The following is a 19,828-nucleotide window of genomic DNA, read 5'->3' as shown; positions in this document are numbered from 1 at the left end:
GGGGCCTTTGCTCCTTTCCTCCACCACTACCATCCTCCAGGAGATTTGGCAAGGTCCCTCGGCCTCCCTAATATGGTCCCAATCTTGGACCCAGGTGGGGACAGATGATGGGCCCTGGAGGGACAGGCTGCCTTGGGATACAAGGAGCACAGGAGGGCTGCCCACTGCACAGCCCCATGTAGGATAAAAGGGAGGCAGTTGAGGGTGTGTGTGGGGGGACAGATGAATGAGCTGGAAGGAGCCCTATGTGTAACCCAAGTAATGTGGCCCTGGCGGCTTCACTCTTTCCCGTGGTGAGCCCCCATCAGTGAGGTTAGAGACCCAGAATGATACCCTAGAAAGGATGCCCCAGCACCAGGGGTGGCCAGAGGATGTCTGCAGGGCAGCTGGAGGGACTCCAGGAAGACCCCAAGCCTCAGTGGAGCCAGATCCCTTTTTTAGCCCATCTGGACTAAATTGGCCTGAGGTTGTCTGTAGGGGCTGCAGGGAGGGAAGGGGCTGGCCTATTCCGGAACAGCCTCAGGGGAGGCCCTCCAGGACCCCCCCCAAACACCCTGTTGGTGCTGGAGCTCTCTGCACCCCCCACTCCACCCCCCTGTGACCAAGGCAGGGGAGCAGGGAGCATGTGTTAGAGAGACAGACAGCGGGGGAGGCAGAGAGCCGCCAGCCCCGCAAGCAGGAGCAGGGGCAGAGCCCAGCGCCAGGCAAAGGGGCTTCGCTAGGCTCAGGGGGTTGGATTAGGAACCATTTCTCCCCAGAGTGGGGCAGAGAGCCCGGGAGGGGGACTGCGATCTGTCGGAGAGGGAGGGGAGGGAGGGGAGGGAGGGGAGGGGAAGAGAGAGGAAGGAGGCAGAGCAGAAGGGGTGGAGCGGGGAGAAGCAGGCGGGGCGGGAGGGGTGGGCAGGGGGCGGGCGAGGAGGCGCCTGGAACAATTACGTGTGGGTCCCAGCAAACATGAGGCAGCTGCCAGCCGGCCCCGCAGTCCTGCTCTCAGCTGCGAAGAGGGGAGGCCGACAGCAGTTTCCTCCGGCGCCCAGGATGCATCGGGCGAAGGTAGGCGCCGGCCGGGCTGGGGGCTCGCCCGGGGTGGGGACGGAGGGCTTCGGTGGCCCTGGACCAGGGAGCCTGGTTGGGCTTGCTCCTTTGACCTCAAGCCCTGTTGTCCCCTGTAGGGTCACTTTTGAAAAAGTAAGTGTTGGGCTGCCCAATCTGGGGAGGCTAGAAGCCTGGGGCCCCCCTCTGGACAGGAGAGGCTTTAGGTGTCTGGGGGATAGAAGCTGGACAAGGGAGGACCTGGGGTCAAGCATGTGTCCGGTGCTGCTCTGTCAGTCCCTGGGGCAAGTGTCAGGGCAGCTGACCCTGACCCCGAGCCCCCCGGGGGGCCCACAGCCCTTAGAGGTCGGGGAGGGCTGAGTGCTGGAAGGGGGGCGGTGTCTTAGGTTGAAGGCTGTGAGCAGTGATTGCCTCTTTTAATTAATTGGGTAATTAATGAACACCACTTCCTAGTGGGCGCTGAGCCCCCTGAGCAAGGACACACGATGCTCATGGTTCGGGCTGTACGGGGTTAGTGGGAGGCTGGAGAGAGAAGGCAAAGGAGAACGCCTGGGACGGGGTTCAAGAAATAGTAGAGGGTGTCGGGAAGGCTGAAGAATAATAAGTAAGTGAGGAAGAGCGAGGGACAGGGAGAGAAGCCGGTTCCCAGACTACAGTTCACACTCAGGGAATCTGTCCTGATGCCTTGCAAGCGCCTCACATGTTTGGGCCAGTCCTGCTTGGGAAGGAAGAGGCAGCCTCGGGCTTAGAGCTGGCTGCTCCTGACAGGACGCCGGCTAGGCTAACCGCGGATTGAACGAGGTGCTTGCATTTCTCTCTCATGCAAAAGTCCGGAGGGAGGCCAGAGAGGGCTGGCTTGGGGGGGGCACGGTCAGCAGGGACTCAGGCTCCATCTGTCTCACTGGCCCCCATCCTTGAGGTTACCTTAAAGTCCAACATCACTGCTGGAGCTCCAGCCAGCACGTGTAGGCAGCAGGAAGCAGAAAGAAGGATTGGAAAGGAGCCCTCAAATAAAATCAGGGTTTTGTGAGCAAGGAAGACTAGATATTGGGCTGGCATCTTGCAGTGTCCCCCTACCTTCACCCCCGCAGAGGTGGATTCCTGCCCCCAACCCCTCAAGGACAAGGGGCCCAGAGTTAGCTTGTGGGTGGGTCCAGGCCACACTTCCCCAGAGCCTGCCTGGCCCACCCCTGCCCTCTCCGAGCCACCTCCCAGGGATGCCAGGAGGATCAGTAGAGGTGATGACATGAAACCCTTTGAGCCTGGTGACAGGGCACATTGCAAGGTGCCTTCTGTCCTATTACCTCAAGTCTCCCCAGCAACCTCCAGGGCAGGAGCAGAGTGTGCCCTGTTACAGGCATACACGCTATACACTGCACACTCACGCCACAGCCATCACGGGTCCTGAGCATCCACAGACGTCGGTATGAGTGTGCACGGTACAAGCATGCCCCGTGACTGTGCCCACCGCTGACTTGTGCTGCATGCACGTGCATCTGGCCCTTTCCTTGGCCACTGTGACTCGACACTGCCCTCTGTAACCCCTACAACCGGCTTGAGCCCCAGGGGATCTCACTGTGTCTTGAGCTTGCTGGTGGCCTTCCTGTGGCTGGCCTGGCCAGAGCCTGGAGCGGGTCCCACACTTTCTGGTGCTGGGCCAGGCAGGGGCAGTGGTCCTAAGGGAAGCCACTCCTGGGTTCCTCACCAGGGGGATTGTGAAAAACAGTCTTCGACTCTGGTGGTGGCGACTGCAGTTCGGAGCACAGGCTGGGAGTTGGCCTGACTCCTTTGCCCTCAGCCGCCCGTCAGTCATGGTTGGCAGCTGCCCTGAATGACACCCCGTGGGTGTTCAGTCCCTCAGCCTCTCCGTGCAGTCCCTGGTCCTTTGTGGACATCCCGGGAGAGCAGGCACTGCCGCTTCCCCTTTTACAGACACCTAGGCTCCAAGAGGGGAGCAGCTTGTGCAGCTTCAACTCCGTGAGCTCTTAGGGGAAGGGAGCAGAGAGCAGCAGCGGGTCTCCTGTGGCAGGCACAAGCTGCTGTTCCAGGTCTTTAGGGAGTGAGGTCACACTCACTGGGAACCTCTACCTACCGGGCTTCCAGCCTTCTTGCACGGTGCATGTGGGAGGTGGGCCTGAATTTGCTCACCCATTTTCAAAGTGCTCAAAGCCCCACATTGAGATGGGGAGTGAAGTGGCTCTGGCTGCTGCCCAGGTGGAGTCTGAGAGAAGGGCAGGGCTGAGAGGCAGGAGCCCCAAGGTGGCCACTTCTCCCTGCCGGACCTCTCAACAGGCCCCACACCCCTGCATTCTCTCCCTGGATCCCTGGGCAGCCCATGAGGTAGCTCTTGGTATTGTACCCACTCTACAGATGAGCAAATGGATGTCTGCCCTGGATTGTAAGCTGCCAAGTGTTATGGCTAGAATTTGAACCCTGCTCCACTTACTCCAAAGCCCAGTTTCCTAGGGCTTGGTGGGAGGGCTGGGGGTTCCTGGGAGAAGGCTACAAACAGGGAGTGGCCTGCTTGTAACCTGGGGTCCCCTGGTTAGGCCATGTGACCTTGAGCCAGCCGCAGATCCCTCTCTGGGTTGTAGATCCGGAGCTGCAAAGGAAAGGGCCCCCATCTTTTTGAATTCAGGATCTCTTTTCTGATCAAAATCTTCCACAAGAGTGGGAAGTGCTCTGCTGATTCAGGCTGGCTTGGGGCCCATCTGCTCTCCCTGCCCCTCTCCAAGGCAGCTCTGGGAACGCCCGGGAGCAGCTGTGGAGGGAGCCCTGGATGTGACCACTGTGAGGGACCTTGTTTGCAACCTTGTTTGTTTTCAAGGCAAAGAAAGGAGGGGGAACTTGGCAAGTCTTCGTCAGCGGGTCCTCGAGACAGGTGGCAGGGAGGAGGATACAGGGGAGGAGCAGGTCACCACCGGGTGCCATTCCCCCACCCCAGCTCCCTATCCCCACCTGACTGATGTGTCCTCTGAACAGGTGCATCTGTCAGCTGTGATCAGCCTCTGTCCTAGGATGCCACAGAGCAGCCACATCCAGGGAGACAGGAGGAGAACCAAAGGGACTTGCAGGCACCAGAGTTGGAGAGGGGGTAGCTAAGCTGAGCTTAGGCAGGACAGCTGAGAGGAGGCCTGTCCCACCTCCCAGTGCCCACCCTCTCATCTTTGGTCTCCTACCTCAGGTCCCTGCCCAGCAGCCCCCTAACCCCACAGACATGGGCCTGGGTGGTGCTCAGCTGGGCAAAGCAGCCGCTGGTCTTCATGAGCCTCATTCCAGCTCTGCCCCCTGCCCCCAGCTGCCCATCCCCACCTCCAACACATGCCTCCAGGGCAAACAAAGGGTAAACCTGCGTCCACCTGCTGCTGGTGCCATGCCTCTGTGCCCAATGCCCCCGCTGACTCTATTTTAAGATCCTCTCTCAAGACAGACATTCTGAGTAGTGACCTTAGACAGCCAGGTTCCATCCTCGACCTCACCCAGTTGACCCTGTGAGCTTGGGCAGGGTCCATCCCCTCTCTGAGCTTCAGTCTTCCCATTTAGGCCTTAGATACACTCAGCGCCTGCACTGGGCCCTCACCTGAGACTGGTACCTTGTGCTGACCAGTGAGGGCTGGAAGTAGAGGTGGGGGACACTACCAAAAGTGCCAGGAGGCAGGTCTCATGCCCCATTCCACATGTACACACATATGCCCACTGGCTTGTCACAGAGCCCCATCCCCAACATTTGGTATTGGAGAGGTTGGTGGCCTGCAGAGGTAACATGGCTGTACCTTGTCAGCTGTTAACCTGGCTCTGCATCAGGAGGGTCTGGGCTCAGTCCCACCTCGTTAATGCATTAGCTGTGTGTCCTTGGACAAGTTAGTTGGCTCCTCTGTGCCACGGTCTTCTCATTTTCCTGAGGGGGAATATCACAACCTCCTAGATAAATGAGATCTTACACCAGCCTGCTTAGCATAACCCAGGCATAGGGTGACAGCTCCATAAATGGTTGAAGAGTTAATGTCACTTCTTTTCTGTTTACTGAGTAGAGCCTGGGAAGAGCACTCCAACAGGAGAATGTCATCAATGAGCATGCTGAGTCCACTCCTGGGCTGATGAGGCCCCCCTCATGGCCTAGGCAGCACGGGCCAGGTGAGGAGCTTGTGTCCTAGCCCAGGTGGCAGCCATCAGACACAGGGCAGGGATGACCTGGTCCTCCTTTCCCTGCTCCAGCGTATGTGTGCTCGTGCAGGTGTTGGCAGGGACTCAGGACAGTCTCAGCTCCCCCCTCACCAGGCTAGCTGTCTGGCCAGCAGCTGTAGGTGCCCAGGGGTAGGTGGAGAATCGAGGCTCCCCAAAGCCTCCCCACCCCAAATCCTCGGGGCCTGCACGACACGACGCCCACTGCCACTTCCTGCCATCTGTCCCAAGTGATGGAAATAGAGCGAGCAACGAGGAGTGTTTGCTGGGGGAGCCAGCCTGTGCTGTGCGGCCCCCAGGATGGCACTGGGGGCAGGGGGCAGGCAGCCCCACATCTGCATGTCCCCAGCTGGCCCAGACTCTGAGGCAGCCCTCCTAGGAGGGAGACTGAGAACCTGAGATCCTCTCCTCCCACAGGCAAGGCCCAGAGAACTTCCCCTTTGGTGGGATGAGCCCTCTAAACCTAGCAACACTTTTAGATCTACTGAGGAGCTTTATAAAAATAGAGCAGCACAGGCCCCACTGAATCAAATAATGCGGCCCCCCCACAGCCAGATGTGGGGGAAGCTCCCAGGTGATTCTGATGTGCAGCAGCTGAGCAGAGGGAGTTGGCTGTCTCTCTGGAAATCACTGGGCTGTCGCTTGGCCTGTCCCTTTCTCTGGACAGCAGACTTTACTCAGCATCAGAGGGATGGGGAATGTTGATAATCACGCTCCTGCTGGGGCTTTGTATGTCATCTCACTTAACCGTCCCCTTGGTCCTATAAGGACATATTATTATCCCTATTTTACAGAAGAAACAAAGGTTCAGTGTGGTTGAGTAGCCTAGCCGGGAGATGACAGTCTGGGACTCGGGTCCTCGTCTGGCCGACTTGCAGACCCCTTCCTACTGTACTTGGTGGCCTGAAATAACATTAACCTGCCTGAGATCCCCCTCCCTGGCTAAGCATGTCTTCGGAGCCAGAATCCGGTGGGTCTTGGTGGTCCTTATGCAACCGTTCATGCTATTTCTCATCCATACTTGTAAATATTTGGGAACAATTAGCAATCACTTTTGCATACGCATTTACTCATATGACATTCCTTCTGAGGAAGGGAGCCTGGATGTTTTTAACTAGTGTTTATCAGGACCCTCCATGGCCTCCAGCCATGCACCCCCAACCCCCAACAGGCTGCCCCCTGCCCACAGGTAACCCCTGCCAAGCCTTCTCTGGGCTTGACTTTGGGGGTTCTCTGGAGCCCAGCTGACAAGAACCACAGAGGCAGAAGTGGCTGCTTGAAGGTCTTGCCTCGGGACACTCTTAGTGGCTTGATCAGATGAGGCCCCACAAGATGAAGCTGTGCCCACTGGGCCTTTCAGGAGGCTGCAAGGGGTGGGGACTCACGAGGTGGGATGTCTGAGCTCAGATCCTGGTAGTTTGTTTAAAATGATCCGGCGTCTCTCTATGGCGTGGTGGAAACACTCAGCTGATGGTGTTCCTCATGCAGAGTCCAGACCTTGCTCTGGGGCAGCTGGAAGGCATGATGGGTTGTCTGCCTCCTCCGCCTCTGTGGTGACAGATGTCACAGTTACTGGGGGGACCCCTTGACCCCCCTACCACTACCCACATCTACAGCAGATCCTAAATACCCTCATATCTCCACGACCCACCCCACTGTCTGTGCCTGGCTCAGCACCCCTATTTCCTCCCCTGGATTTGGGCAGTCCTCAAGTTGGCCTCCCACCTCATTGTCCTCCACCCTTCCTCCACTCTCCAGTGGGCCACCTTTCTGAGACAAGTCTGACTGACTCTAGCTGGGACTTGAGAGGGAGAGAAGAGTTGGGGTCAGGGTAAGCCCTGGCAGGAGGAGGCATCCCCAAACCATCCAACTGACAGATCAGAGAACCATCTAGAAGAGTGCTAGCCAATAGAAGTGTCATGTGAGCCACAGGTGTCATGTTAAATGTTCAGGAAGGCACATTAAAGAAAGTTTTTTAAGTGAAATTATTTTTAATATATTTTATTTAACCCAGTATAAATATTATCATGTTGATAGGTTATCAATATAAAATGATTAATAAGCTATGTTACATTCTTTTAAGTAAGGCTTTTTTTAAAAGATTTTATTTATATTTTCATGTGAGACACAGAGACATAGCAGAGGGAGAAGCAGGCTCCCTGTGGGCAGCCCGATGTGGGATTCAGTCTGAGGATCACGACCTGAGCCGAAGGCAGATCCTCAACCACTGAGCCACCCGGGTGCCCCCTAAGTAATCCAGTGTCTATTTGCATTGATGGCACATCTCAATTTGGACTACCCCCATTTCAAGTGTTCAATATCACAGGCAGCCAGGGACCACTGTCTGGGACAGCTCAGACCCGAGGGTCTCAGCATGGCTGCATCGATCGGGCCCCCCTGTCTCCAAGCTTCCTGGCTGTTGGTACTCTGCCTTCACTGACTTTGCCTTATCTACCACAATCTGTGTGATTGTTTTCTATTTTTTCTTTCACTCACATTTTAAATTTCAATAAATTCATTGAAAGGGGGATCTCTAAATCATTATTGTAAATGGAAAGGGGGAGCCATTGATGAAGGTGAAGGTAATGGGAAGGATGCCATGAAAATAAAACACCAGCATTAAACCTCACCCCCACCCCATGTGGCCTGCAGAGACTCTGAGCTGAGGCCACACCCCATCCCTGTAAAAGACAAGATGGAGATAGAGGAGCAGTCAAGGCATCTCCTCCCACACCTCCTGGAGTCTAACTCCTGAACCAGATGGGAGCATCTCCCAGGTGCCCAGTGGGACAGCTCCACCCCCAGGAACCCATATCCTCCAGCCAAAGCCCACCAGGACACACCTGAAGTTGGACAGTTAGATTGACTCCCCATTCACCCTGCGCGAGAGGACACAGACCACGGGGGCTCCAGGCAAGCGTGGTAAGAGGGTGTGAGGAAGAACCTATTCTGAGATATGGGCTTCAGCTGGGGGATTTGAAGGACGGTCTAAGGAACCTCAATAAGTTGGTGTGAGCATCAAATAAGACAGCATCTCCACACACCTAACCCAGTGCCTGGTCCACAGGTACATCACCAGCTTGGTGTCTTCTCTGTCCCTCCCCTGCTCCCCACAGACCTGGACTTAGATGTGAGCTGAAACCCACCCCGATCCATCTGGCCACATAGGTGCCGCCAGTCTCAGTTCTGGGTTGTCAGGGAATGGCCCTGCCCACCTGCAGCCTCTGTCCTCCAGGGAACGCGTGGGCCTCAGAGAAGGCTGCAGGTCCCTGGCAGCCCGGAATGCCCACACGTGCCAAGTGTGCCAATGGGGACTCCGTGTGACCTCGGGGCACAGATCCTCTGGCTTCATCGGTCTCTGTCATCCAACCCTGGCCACCCCGTGAGGCCCATGGAGGATGGAACATGGATGGCTCCATCCGCTGTTGAAATAATGGCAGGATCAAGCAGGAGCGGGGGGAGAGGATTCTCAATTAAATTAAGAAGAACATCAGGGGACTTTCATCTAGGCATTTGTAAATATTTCTTGAAGTTTTCCAGTGTGTGTATATATTGAATACTCTTTTTTGTTGGTATGTCGGTATTTTTTATTTGAAACTTGACTGAGATCATTGTGGAATCACGTGTGGTTGTGAGAATCGATGTAGAGAGCTCCTGGATGGAGGCTGCGGGCGGAGGGGCAGCGGGGCCAAGACGCCGGGCGAGCCTGCCTGGTGTGTGTGAAGAGCACGGGGCGGGCTGTTAGGGTCAGGGGTGCCCCGCCGACCCGACGGGGGCTTTGTAGACTGAACAGAGGCATTGGGGTTTTATTTGAAATGCAGTGAAGCCACTGGGGGTTCTTAGCAGGAGCTAAGATTTAATTCAAGCTGGGGTTTGCTCACTGATTCAGCTCCCTTCAATTCTATCACCTTTTAGAACAGAGGCGTCTTGGGGTGAAGGGGTGGATGTGTCACCTCTCAGGGCTCCCTTCTTTCTATGCCTGGGAGCTTCCAAATCAGGAGCAGGGAGCCCAGAGTGGCCACTGACATTTCCAGACAACCCAGGCGGACCCTCTCCCAGACAGACAAGGGCCAAATATTCCTGAGGATGACCTGCGGTCGCGTGTCCCTCCCGCCCTCCCCATGGTCCTCCTGGCAGTCGTCCACTGTGGGGCCTATCTCAGCCGCTGTGGGCCCTCCTATCCTCCGTGAGGACCCCTCCCCACTTCACAGAGGGAAGCCATCGTAGACCCTGCCCGGGGGCTCACGGGCTCCTGCCCCCACTACGCCCAGCCCCCTGCTTCAGGGAAGACACACATACTGGGGTTCCGTGGTCCGGGAGAGTATTGGACATTCACAGACTGTTACTCTGACATGGTTAGGGGCCTGGGGAACCCCTCAGCCTCCAGGGCCTGGCCCCAGGAAGGCTACGCGGTACAGCCTGCGCCTGGCACCACCTGAACTTTGGAACCAGGAGACCACAGTACAGAGAGGCCCTGGCGTGCCCCCGACTTCTCCTGGAGTTCGTTTCTTTAAAGTGGGAGTGGTGGGGCCTACCTTGTGGGGTTGTCATGATGATGAGACCGCATTGAGGCCCAGAATAAAAGGCACAGCCGGAGCCCTCTGCCCTGCCAGTGGGTCTTCCCAGCCTTTCCTGGAGGCCCCCATCCGGGTCTCTCCCCCATTAGTTAGGCCTGGTCTGCACGACAATCCTCATGACGAGCCACGGGCTCCACGAGGACGGCCCCTGCCAGCCAGCACCGCCAGCATTGTCCTGGGAGAGACAGGGCTCCAAATGACAGCTCCTGGTCCCAATAGAGGCTCTGAGGCCCTCTGCAGTTTTTCCTTCTAACATTTTCCGCTAAGCCCAGCTGCAGAGCCTACGGCAAAGAACTGATGAAGTAATGGAGCACCAGCTGCCCATCTTCCCCCTACCCCTTCCTGGACAGAAATAAAGGCTTTATTCATTGAAGCCATTTCTCTCCTGAATAGGATCATTAATAATGGAGAAGGTGCCTCTCTGACACAGCCAGGGCAGGACCTATGTGTATGTGTGCGCGTGCTAGTATGTGTGTCCATGTGTGTACAGGGGGCGTCCCTCAGCCTCTCTGGTACCCTGAGACCCCTGGCCACCCCTGCTCACCCTCTCTTTCTGCCCCACCAGGCTAGTGTGTGCTCGCCCTCGCTGCAGCTCCAGGCACCGCTGAACCCGCCCATTGCCAGGGCAAGTCTCGGAGAAGAGAAGGAATGTGGAGGGTGTTGCTGAGCATGTATGTCTGGGGGGTGGCTTGGAGGCTGACAGCTATAGAGGCAGCACTTGCAACGGAGAAGGCCCCAGAAATCAGGCTAAGGGGTGTGGACGTCACCCTGTCTAGGCAGCCACTTCACCAAAAGCTGACCCGGAGGCAGACTGTCCAGCTCTAAACATGACTGGGCCCATGGAGCCATGAGCCAACGCAGCATCTGGAGTTTTCTCCTGCCTAACAGGAGCCTGTGGGTTGCAGCAGACCAGTTTCCCTCAGTTCAGGGGACATTGGAGGGATTTTCTTCTTCCTCGTGTTCAGGAAAGCCATACTGAGAACATGAGAGAGACTTGACGTCCAGATGCTTGCTTTCCTGGCTCCTCTTGCAGCCAGGGAGGAGGCGTATGACCTGCGCTGGGACTGCAGATTCCTTTACTCTTAACCTTGAACCTAGAGCTAGGGACTCAACTGAGAAGACCCCCAGAGCAGCCTCCAGGTCCTAGGGGCAGCAGGGCCATGAGACCAGTGGGGGTCCCAGGCCCAGAGCCCCCAGGATGGAAGCATGAGCAGCAGGGGCCAGGGTGCTCAGCTGCGGCAGGTGGGCTCTCACTGCCCTCTTTTGGGGGGGTGACTGTGGCTGAGGGCTGGCTGTCCCTCTGCTTGCTCTTGTTGTGGTTTGTCTTCCAAGCCTGGTTCTGTGTGTTTTCTGGGGAGTCTGTGGCTGGCCCAGGCCCTCCCCTGCTGCCAATTCCTTTCCCGTTGTCATCAGCCTGGGTCAGTCTCTGCTTCTTGTGCCTGAGAGCTGACCAATGCAGGGGCTGGGTTTGGGGCCGTGGGTCTGCAGAACTTGCCCAACTGCACGTCTGTATTTTTGCTTTAGGGAGCCACATACTTTTCGGGACTCTACCAAGGTAGCACATGTGAAACTCTACAACCCTGGAAAGATATCACCAACTTGCCACCTTGGTGGTCATTGTCCCAGCCAACCAACCCAACTGCTCAGAACTGGTGCCCATGCAGGGGTGCTTCCTCCTACAGCTGGAACGCAGGCCACATGTCATAGGTCAAGTGAATCTGGGGCAAGACTCTGGGGGGAATGGAGGACAATTTTGCCCAGGAGACTGGGGCCGGCCTGGAGGTCCTCTCTGAGCAAGGGCTCAGGGCTACTCTACCTGTTTCTGCTGCAGGAAGCGATGAAGGTGTCAGATGGCAGCCTCCTGGGGGACCCTGGGCGCACACCGCTAAGCAAGAAGGAGGGCGTCAAGTGGCAGAGGCCCCGGCTCACCCGCCAGGCCCTGATGCGGTGCTGTCTGGTCAAGTGGATCCTGTCCAGTGCAGCCCCACAGGGCTCAGGTAGGGGCTGGGGTGGGCTGGATGAGGGCAGGGGTGGGGGTGGAGTGTCTGTTTGGAGCTCTCTTCTATCTGAGGCTTCAGAGGCCACCCTGGGACCCCAGCCCAGGCCATGCCATCTCCATCTTTGTTGGGAGATAATGTTTTCATTCATTCATGCTTTTCCCCATTAATCCAAGCAAGGCACTGAGCTCAAAGCAGGCCCTGTGGAGGGTGGGGACAGAGGATTGGGCCTGTGCTGGGGTGTCCCACCTGGGTGGCTGGGAGGCTAGAGCCAGGCATCAGAGTCTGGCCTGGTGAGACAGGCCTGGCTCGCTCTGCCTACCTTTTGGCGGGTAACCTGGGCAGCTCCTGCCTCCTTCCGAAGTCCTCTGTAAAAAGGATGAGCAGCAATGTGTGCAGAGGCCCAGTGAGGAGGAAACCCCAGTCCTAGTCCCTCTTGGGTCCTGCCCAGGGCACCCCAGCGGCTGTGCTGGCTCTTCACCTCGGGCAGCACTGCGGATGTTCCTGAGGGGCTCAGGCAATGGCTCTCTGTGCTTGCCCTTGGTGCTATTTATTTGTCGAGTGTGACAGAGCAAGGGATGCACAGATGGCCTCGTGCAGCCCCTGTTCTCTCACACATACACACGCCACAGTCACACCTGTGCACGCCTACCGACACACCTGTGCCTCCACCACACACACATGTGCACCCCCACCCACCACACACACACAGGCACATGCACCGCTCACACCCACATGCACATACCCACACACATGTGATCTCATACACAAGGTGCGCGGGAGAGTCTTAAAGGAAAAAGGCAGCTGTGAGCCCTGACAGCCTGTCCTGTTTGTTGTCTCAGACACTCTCTGTAGGATTTCCGGGGAGCCTCAGGCCTCTGATGGGAAAATGGGCATAAACCAGGGCACCAGGCTCCCAGGCTGGATGCGGGAAGAGAGAAGGGGAAGGCCCGAGGGGCCCACAGTGGGCCAGGGACTGGCTGCCACTTCCCAGACTCCTGTCCTTTATGCACAACCGCACTTTGGGATGCTCCCAGCCCCTCCTGGCCATTCCAGCACCCCCTTCTGCTGTGTCCCAGAGTCCCTGTCACTCTGTGTTTTCAGCCGACCTTTGCTCCAGACTCCTAACCCTTCGACCCTTTACTTCCATTCTGTTCTGTGCTGAGGCCTTTCACAGAAGCACTAAAGCATATGAATATGTATGTGGGGTCCAGGGCGCTCCCCAGCTCCCCGGGGTTATGATGGGGGACTAGATTTTGCCTGTGGTGGAAATGTGAAGTCACTAAAAGTTCACACAAACAGCTCACCTGGGAAGCTCACACCTTTACAGTGCTGTTAGTTCTGCAGCAGGGTCAAACAACTCCATTTGCTCTCAGGACAGAAACCCAAGAGCAGAGGTGGGCCATGGCCCTGTGGCCCTGTGGTGTGGCCAGCTGTGTGCACGAAGGAGCCGAGTCTGTTCCAACTGATACTGCTTGTGCTACTCGAGTCTTGAATACCCCGCGGGTCTTGCCCCCCAGGCAGTTTTTTTTTTTTTTTAAGTGGCTCCACATCCAATGTTGGGCTTGAACTGACCCCAAGATCATGAGTCACAAGTTATATGGAGTGAGTGAGCCAGCCAGGCGCCCCCTCCAGGCTTTTCTTGGCAACAGCACAAGACCATCACCTCAGTGTTCCTCTCTGTCTCTCCCTAATCCTCTCCACTCCACACCCCTGCCTGACCCCCGTGCTTTTTCCCTGCTGAGCCCTGTCTCCAACTTCCAACTCTGTAGGCTGGAGTATGATTGGGGCTGGAGTATGATTGGGGCTGGAGTATGATGTGCCACCTCCTAGCTGGGGCTTTTTGCACCCCCAAGTGTGGGTGGACATGGAAGAAAGCAAGCTGGGGGGTGGGTGTGGTATGTTCAAGGTCACAAGAAGACCTTGCATATACCCCACCTTTAGCTCAGGGCAATTCCTGGAGGTCAGGAACCTGTGCTGAACTGTCAGGATGTGTTTGCTGGACTGCTCACAGCCCAGAGCATTGGGTGCCAGAGTGGAGGTGGGCAGAGCAGGGCCCAGGACACCATCCACAGTTTGGGCCCAGCCAGGTGCATTGCCCTGCATGGACATGTTCCCCAGACACTGTGCCAGGCACTAGGAGGCCACGTGAAGCATGGAAAAACCAGATCCTATTTCATCGTATGAGGTAGGCACTCATTACTAGTCAACTGAAGCTCAGGGAGGTCACATGACTCAGCAGGTCACAAGTGTTAGAGGCTGAGCAAGGGCTCTGACCTGGAGCATCTTCCATATACTCCAGGCAGGGTAACCCCTACCCCCCATGTGTGTCTTCCATGTCTTTTCTCTTGGGGAAACCTCTGGTATCTCTGGAGGCAGCAGCCACCATCACAGACTAAGGAGCCAAGACCCCAGGGCACCCCTTGTCTCCATGAGGCATGGCTCCTTGTATGCCCCTCAGGGGTGGCACTGCTGGTGTAGTCACACCGAGGGCTTTGTGTGCATGTGAAATGCTAAACTGTGCACAGATGAGGTGCTTCTGCTCCTTTAGAGGGCTCTGGGTGCAGAGAACAATCGGTGCCATTCAGTGTCGCTCTGTCCTTGAGCTCAGCGAGGCCTGGCCATGGTGTCCTGAGCAGTGGGTGCCTGTGGAAGGCAGGCACAAGGCCAACACCCTACACCCTTGTTGTCAGGGGTTTTTCCATTCAGAAGAAGCAGGTCAGAGAGACAGATTTCTGGGACAGCTTGGGGGAAGAAGCCAAGGCCCAGTAAAACATACAGATGTCCCCGAGGCTCAGGCGACCTTGTCAGGTAGGGCCCGGGATTCAAGAAGGCAATGGCTGCACCAGCTGCTGCTATGCCTGGCAGTCCCTTCCGGGCTGCGAAGGCCCCACATGATGTTGGGAGCTGGTCTGCAGCAGTGGCCTCTGAGATGGGCCCGGGAGCCAGGGAGTACAGGGCAGGCGGCATGACAGAGGAGCACCCATCCTAGGCGGAAAAGTGTGTCCCTCAGCAACATTGGGGAGCCCATTCTCAGTGACCCAGAGGCTGGGACTCTGACCCACTCTGTGTTGTCTCCCTAGCATCTAAAATTCCTTTCTGTCAGGATACCAGAACATCTCTCCGGGAGCATGGCTACGCCATTAACCGGATAGACCGGCTTCTCGGGTCTGGCTCCCCATGAAGACAGCAGGACTGGGTTTCAGAATAACCTGGGGTCTTGGCAGCAGACCACTGAATCCAGGCTGGCTGGTTTAATCAGAGAGGTATTTACTCTAGACTGTTGGGAAGTTCACAGAAATTCTGGGGGACCAGAGAAGGAAGCCTGGGCCCTGCCTGCCACCCCAGGAAGTGCCCCCACTTCCCTAGCTGTTCTGGTGGGAACACTGGAGCAGCAGACACAGGCTCCCGTGTGTTATGTGCAACTGTCCTTACACAAACAAATTCCTGCCCCCTCCCCCAAGGCAGAGACCCAAATTTTCATCCACCACTGCATTCATCTCTGGGTAACTCATTTCTCTTGGGGTTCCCTCAAGCCCATGGTAAGATCATAAAGCCACTAGCACCCTGATTTAAAAAAGTGGTAGTAGAAAGGTATGAGGGCAAAAAGGTAAATTAACTTGTCTATAATCTGTAAGGATATATAAATATACACTGACAGAATTTTAACATATTTGAAGTACCAAGATATGTGTCACATTGTGTTTCAAACTGAGATGCCAGATCAGATGCAAAGTTTCAAGGATTTATCTGAAAACTGGCCACGTGGCCTTTGAAGCTTTCACCCGTATCAAAAGTTTAGAAAGTTGGATAGTTGGAGTTGCCAGGTGGGGGGAGATGATTAGTGAAGAGGATTTCTCTGGAGAGAGTGTACTGGGTCCAAACTCTGAAGTTGAGAGAGTGATGTTTTGTCACCTAACAAAATACCCCCAAATATCACCATTTTGTTTTCTCTCATGTCTATGGATGAGGAATTTAGGCAGGCTTCCCAGGATGGTTCTCCCACCCCACATGGCATTGACTATGATTATTCACTTGCTTTTGTTTAGCTGGTGGCTGGGCTGGGCTAAGACCGTTCCACACATGTGCCTGTGTCTCTCCGCAGAGCTTCTTGGACTTGCTCACCACATAGCCGTCCCCAGTATAAGGGGGCTGGCTTCCAAGAGGGGTGTTCCAGTAAGAAAAGGCAAAAGGGCTCTTGAGGTCTAGGATCCAGAACTCACATAGCATCATTTCCACTGAATGTTATTGGTCCCAACAAGCCCTAAGCATAGCCCAGATTTGAGGAGAATAGAAATAGACTACCTTTCCATGGAGTTGTGGTAGGAAATTTGTGATTGTCTATAAGGCCTCAGTTAAGGGTCCTTGGTGGAGTGATCCAAACTTTCATTCCCCCGGGATCTGAGTTCTTGGTCATCCTGCCTGTAACATCCCACTAACATTTATCACTGTATTCGGCAAAATTAATAAATTCCCTGGAAAAGTCAGTAAATTTGGGACATAGCACTCCCCTCCCCCACCTCATGTAGCTGCAACCTTCTCCCCTGGATCCTCAGGCTCATTCAAACCAACACCCACTATATCAATTCAGCTAAGTGGTATGAGGAGCCCAAAATGGCCAGGTGGCAGCCTCAGTCTCCAGCCTAGAAGCTGCTTCCCTTAAGGAAGAATCCGTGATTTGGGATCTAAAACCTCTAATCTGGAGCCCAGAGTATTAGAGATGGGAAGCAAAAATGGAAGAGGGGGTTGTTGAGGGCTGCTATGAGGGCTGATTGTCATCCTCTTGGTTTCTGGATCCATCATTCTGCTAGAGAAGGAGCATATTCAGTAGCACATCCCAGCATCTGACAGGACAGCATCTGAATAACCTCATGGCTGGTGCTCAGACCAGGTCTACAGTAGGCTCTTCCACTGTTCAGTAAGGCCAGCTGCTTCTGGCTGTGGGGAATAGGATAAGGTCAGTGGGTCTTGCAAACACTGGCCTTTGGCCACACTTCTTTGTTATCACATGAGTCCCTTGGTTGGTAGCAATGGTGTGTGGGACACTGTGATGGGTGATGGTGTTGGCAGAAGCAGGGCAGGCAGGGATGAAGGTTCATATGCAGAATGAATGTCAGTTCCAGAGAGGATAAGTGGTGGTCCTGCCAGGAAGAAAGGGTACAGTGTAGCTGACCTGCCAACTGGCGGCTGGCTTGTCACCCTGCTGGCAGGCTGGGTACTCAACAACAGCTGTAGCCACAACAGCCTGGTGAGAAGTTCTTTTACTGAACCCCTAAGTAATCTTAGACCATATGACACTTTGTTGGTGAGCAGCGCCAGGCAGCAAGGAATACAGGCTGCCAGGCCATCTTGTCTACCTGGCTACTGAGCTCTTTCTCAGGCCTGGTGCCCTTTGGACAGCAATTACCATGTTTCCTCTTTCCTTTCCTCCACCACCCTGACTCCTGAACAAATGTTTCTCACAGCTGTCCATGAGTGAGCATAAATCCTACCCCAGACCTTCTCTTCTTCCAGGAAATGTGGGCAAGCATATGTATTCAACACTCTGCCCATCAGGAAGATTCCCCTTCTCCATCGTCCTTCCCTGCTGAGTGGGCCACCATGTCAACCTAGTGTTGGTGCCAGCATTTCTTGTAGCTCTGTCTATAAATTACATATAAATGCTTTTCTCTTCATTTTTTAAAAAGATTTTATTTATTTATTCATGAGAGACACGCATACACACACAGAGAGAGAGAGAGGCAGAGACACAGGCAGAAGGAGAAGCAGGCTCCATGCAGGGAGCCCAATGTGGAACTTGATCCCGGGTCTCCAGGATCAGGCCCTGGGCTGAAGGCAGCGCTAAACTGCTGAGCCACCGGGGCTTCCCTGCTTTTCTCTTCAGATGGTCTTAGGGGCTCCCCATGAGGTCACAGATACAGGTTGAGAGGAAGCTGGCAGTGCAGCAAGTTCCATGGGGGCCTGAGTCACTTGCTATACACTTACCTGAGCCCTTCAGACCCTCTTCTCCTGTGCTCAGACATCGCATCTGCACATGATGATGGAGTGCTGCACACACACGTATAGGCCTTTAGAGCTGGGGGAGAGGTTGATACTCAGTGCCTGATGGGCAGCTGAGGTCCATGCTACCTGGTGTCCCTCAGACATTCCATCTCCATGAGAACCAGTAGTGAGCTGCTAGTTCCATGTCAAAAGAAAAATCTTTGCCAAAGAAAGCATGGTTTTACTCAAAACCTAGGGAGACCATGGAGTGTTCCTACTGGGAACTGTCATTGGCCCTGCAGAGCATGCTACCTTGCCTTAAATGCAGGGTAGGCTACTGAATGTGCAGGGTTATCAGGCCCAAGGGGGCAGAGCTGCTTTTTTTTTTTTTTTAAGAGATTTTATTTACTTATTCATGAGAAACACACAGAGAGAGAGAGAGAGAGAGAGAGAGGCAGAAACACAGGCAGAGGGAGAAGCAGGCTCCCTACAGGGAGCCCAATGGAGGACTCGATCCCGGATCCCAGGATCACACCCTGAGCCTAAAGCAGATGCTCAACCACTGAGCCACCCAGGCATCCCAGGGGCAGAGCTGCCTGTATGCAGCCTGACCTGCTGCACAGCCTCGCCTGCTCCCAGTAAAGCAAACAGTCTGGAGCAGCGTGCTTCACGGTGGTACACAGGAAGGCCATCCCACACCACACTTCCTTTTACCAGCGGGGAGTGCAAGGTGCAAGAGTTTGTCTTACACTTTGGAGGGAATATTTTGACTTGGCTGCACTTGCATATAACAGAAACCCCAAATAACAGTGGCTTAATTTAGACAGAAATATGAGAAATCTGGGTTAAGCAGTGGCTGGCACTAGTTTAGCAGCTTGGGAATGTCAGAATCAAGGTTTTTTTGGGGGTATTTTTGTCCTTTTCCTCACAGCCCCAAAGTAGTTGCTTTGGCTCCAGCCATAATGGCTTCATCCTAGGCAAGGGGAAGGAGAAACTGGGTGGAAGGAGGAAATGGTAGTGCCTATATCAGGAAAGCACACTCTCAGGGAAATCTCTGAGAGATTTATGCCTGCATATCACTGGCCAGAACTGAGCCACCTTGACTGAAAGGAAGTGGGGGGATGTTGGTTTTTAAAACTGGGCACATTTCCACCTCCAAAAGAATCTGAATTCTGTAGGTAAAAAAGAGAAGGAGAACGAGTACTGACATGGCGTTCTCGGCTACACATACCTTGTGAGGTTGTTTTGATGACTGAATGCACTGGTGGCCAGAAGGATCTGAGCAAACTGCCTGGTACATATTAGGTGCCCAGCAAGTGTGGGGGTGAGGTGGAGGGACAGCAGTTTCTGCCCGGTCATATATTTGTTTTCCTCTACCCTTCTCGTCAGAGGGACCCCTTCCCATGTCCCCATTCTCCACTCTAGGACATCAACAGCACTGTGGTCTGGTGTCAGTGAGCAGAGACCAGAGGTCAAGAAATAGCCAAAGTCAGGGCCTCACCCACCCCCCCGCCCAGCTCTGCCCAGGGCCCCCTGGCCCCTGAGCTTCCCAGGCAGAAGCCTGGATGGGAGCAGGCTATTCCCTTTCTGGCTGCAGAGAAGCCCTGGGACATGGGTGAGGCCCCTTGCAGTGAGATCACACTCTCACCCGAATATCACACCAGTGGCACCTCCTCCACTGGTGCTGAGAGCTCAGGAGCAATGCCCAACCCCACCCTCACCCCCTTCCCAGCCCAAGAAGCTGCAGGAGCCCTTCTGTCTCCAGGAAGAGTGAACTCTGGGGTCCTGGGGAGCCAGAGCCAGGCACAAGGTGAAGGGGCTGGCCTGAGGATAGGAGTAGAGGCTGCTACAGGAGGTGCTGGTCAGGCCCTGGGGGCTCTGCGCTGAGGGCTGAGGGGCAGGTGGTCCTGGGGAAGGCTGAGGGAGCAGGAGGCAGAAACAGAGGACAGAGAAGGGAAGGGAAGTCCAGAGAGGCCAAGACACTGAGGGTCAGGTTGAGACCAAGACAGTGGGGAGAGAGCATTCTAAAGGAAGGCT

The 19,828-nt window shown here is 55.2% G+C and overlaps 1 protein-coding gene across 1 annotated transcript in view; it reads left to right on the top strand.

The window, feature by feature from the left end:
* The first annotated feature begins 893 nt into the window (after positions 1-893).
* The window catches only part of KCNIP3 (potassium voltage-gated channel interacting protein 3), an 82,958-nt gene continuing 64,023 nt past the window's right edge, over positions 894-19,828 (top strand). Inside the window, exons 1-2 of the mRNA XM_025454003.3 lie at positions 894-1,053; positions 11,644-11,809. Of these exons, the coding sequence (XP_025309788.1) occupies positions 955-1,053; positions 11,644-11,809 (265 nt within the window). The 5' untranslated portion in view covers positions 894-954. The remainder of the gene's footprint in view (positions 1,054-11,643; positions 11,810-19,828) is intronic.

The sequence above is a fragment of the Canis lupus genome, chromosome 17 (genome assembly GCF_003254725.2).
Source record: "Canis lupus dingo isolate Sandy chromosome 17, ASM325472v2, whole genome shotgun sequence".
Taxonomy (NCBI): domain Eukaryota; kingdom Metazoa; phylum Chordata; class Mammalia; order Carnivora; family Canidae; genus Canis; species Canis lupus.
Note: the sequence above shows the minus strand (reverse complement) of the source record. Positions and strands in the feature narration are given on the sequence as shown.